This window comes from Microtus pennsylvanicus, chromosome 11, assembly GCF_037038515.1.
Source record: "Microtus pennsylvanicus isolate mMicPen1 chromosome 11, mMicPen1.hap1, whole genome shotgun sequence".
Taxonomy (NCBI): Eukaryota; Metazoa; Chordata; class Mammalia; order Rodentia; family Cricetidae; genus Microtus; species Microtus pennsylvanicus.
The window spans coordinates 62,730,684-62,732,834 of NC_134589.1; the positions used below are offsets into that span (position 1 = coordinate 62,730,684).

Genomic DNA, 2,151 nt, shown 5'->3' on the forward strand with positions numbered 1-2,151 from the left:
AAGAGAGAGTAGCCACTGGGTTCTGCGAGCTGAGCACCACTGGCTTCATCCCTGCCCCTGTAGGGTCTTTCCAGTAAATCCTTATATTCTCGCAGCTTTATTTTGGTTTGATACAATCTCTGCAGTGTATCTTGTGTAATTTGTCCCTTCTTTCCATATCACACAAGGCTGAGAATATGAACAGAATGACAACTGTGATTGAGAAAGGAAACCTCCAAGACTGCTTTCTTTATAGGTGCTGGAGAGGCTCTGCTGTGCAACTGTCCTAGGAAGGTCACATCTCTCATGGCCTAATTCTTATGAGCTAGTTCCTTCTTAATTACAGAATTAGCTTCTATTTTAGTTCTGCCCACATAGTCTTGATCTAATTCTTTGCTTTGCTGGAGCCCCTTGAAGAAATATTCACATATGAAAGGTCCCCTGATAGAGAGAGTAGTGTAGTGAGCAGATGCCAGGATATTCTCTGTATCAGACTTAAGGCACTTAAGTATATAAATTACTGTTATATTGAAAGCTTAGGTAGACGCTATTTCCTATGGATTGTATTTCAGGATACCGGATAGGACTTTTCAAAACATCAGCATCATGGTACCATTGAGAGGCCAAAATTCTGCCCTATGGCTTCTGTAGATATAGAAGCTTGATGAAAATACAGTCTCTCTGTTGCCTTTCTAGAACAAACACCGATCTTTACACCCACATAGACTCTTTTCATGACCAGCTTTGCAATATTCTGTCCAGCAGGCATTGCAAAACCAGATTATTAGCCCAAACATCCATCAACCCATCTGTCTCCTCAGGGCCCCCATGACTTCCTTGTTACGCAGGCTGTAGATAAAGGGGTTGAGAACTGGAGTGACAATTGAGTAAAGCACAGCCAACACCTTGTCCCTTGAAGGAGAATGCAGGGAATGTGGCTGGGTGTAGGTGGAGAGAGTGGTAACATAGAACATGCTGGCCACAGTCAGGTGGGAGGAGCAGGTGGACAGGGCTCTACTCTGCCCTTTCCCTGAGCGCATCTGGAACACAACAACCAACACACGAGCATAGGAAGCTAGAATGGCCAGGAAGGGGAGCAGCAGAATGACAAGGCCACTCATGAGGATTGTGTGCTCATATTGGGATGTGTCTTCACACACCAATGGCAGGAGGGATGGAACCTCACAGAAGAAGTGGTTAACAATTCGAGATCCACAGAATGGAAGTTGAAATGCATACAGCACGTGAACTAAAGCATTGAAGGAACTGCTACTCCAGGCACAGGAGACCATGGAGCAGCAGATCTTCCTGCTCATGAGCACAGGGTAGTGCAGGGGCCGGCAGATGGCTATGTACCTGTCATAGGACATGAAGCCCAGCAGCAGGGCTTCAGAGCCACCCAAGCTCAGAAACACAAAGGCTTGAATCTCACAACCCAGAAAGGAAATGGTGTTAGTGTCTGACAGGAAGTTAGCTGCCATCTTGGGCACGGTGGTAGAGATGTACATCATGTCAATGATGGAGAGCTGGCTGAGGAGGAAGTACATGGGGGTGTGGAGTCTCCGGTCCAGCCTGATGAGGAGGACCAGTGTGATGTTGCCTAGCAGAGCTACTGCAAAGAGGATGGCGATGATTGTGAAGAGGAGAGCGTCCATCGGGCCATACTGGAAAAGACCCATCAAGATGAAGTCTGTTGCCCAGCTGTAATTTCCTGTTTCCATGGCTCAGGCTGAACTATCAGAGCAGACACAATCTGGAAAGGACATGGTCTGATTAGGATTGCCCTTGGGGAGAAAGCAAATGACAGTTAACATATGAGATAGATTGTTCTGGAATAGTTCCAAGGCAATCTGTCTTCCATCCTGTGTAGTAAGCTTTTATATGTTGAGAAATGAAGAATGCATGCATCAAATCAGGGGATCACCTTCCCAACTCCTGCTCATTTCCCATGATTGAAGTCTGCAGATTCTTCCCTCTCAAAGTCTTGGTGAAATACAAAGAGGAAATGAAAACAAAGACTTTTCAGGATTGCAAAATTAACATGCAAACAACAAATTAATTTGTTTTTCTAGTTTGTTTTCAAAAATTGTATTTCTCTCTGTAGATTCTTTAAATTGAGGCCTGGAACATAGGTGTTTGGCAGTGAAAACATTTTCTCACATTTGTCGCTGA

General features: G+C 44.9%; 1 protein-coding gene across 1 annotated transcript; it reads right to left on the reverse strand.

Moving 5' to 3' along the window:
* Positions 1–779: 779 nt before the first annotated feature.
* Positions 780–1,700, reverse strand: LOC142860780 (olfactory receptor 2AK2-like). The gene has a single exon (XM_075992500.1). The coding sequence runs from the start codon at positions 1,698–1,700 to the stop codon at positions 780–782; it is 921 nt and encodes a 306-aa protein (XP_075848615.1).
* Positions 1,701–2,151: the final 451 nt, after the last annotated feature.

What these genes read in the sequence shown, in the direction of transcription:
- LOC142860780 (XM_075992500.1), bottom strand. Translation starts at nt 1,700, where the DNA reads ATGGAAACAGGAAATTACAGCTGGGCAACAGACTTCATCTTGATGGGT.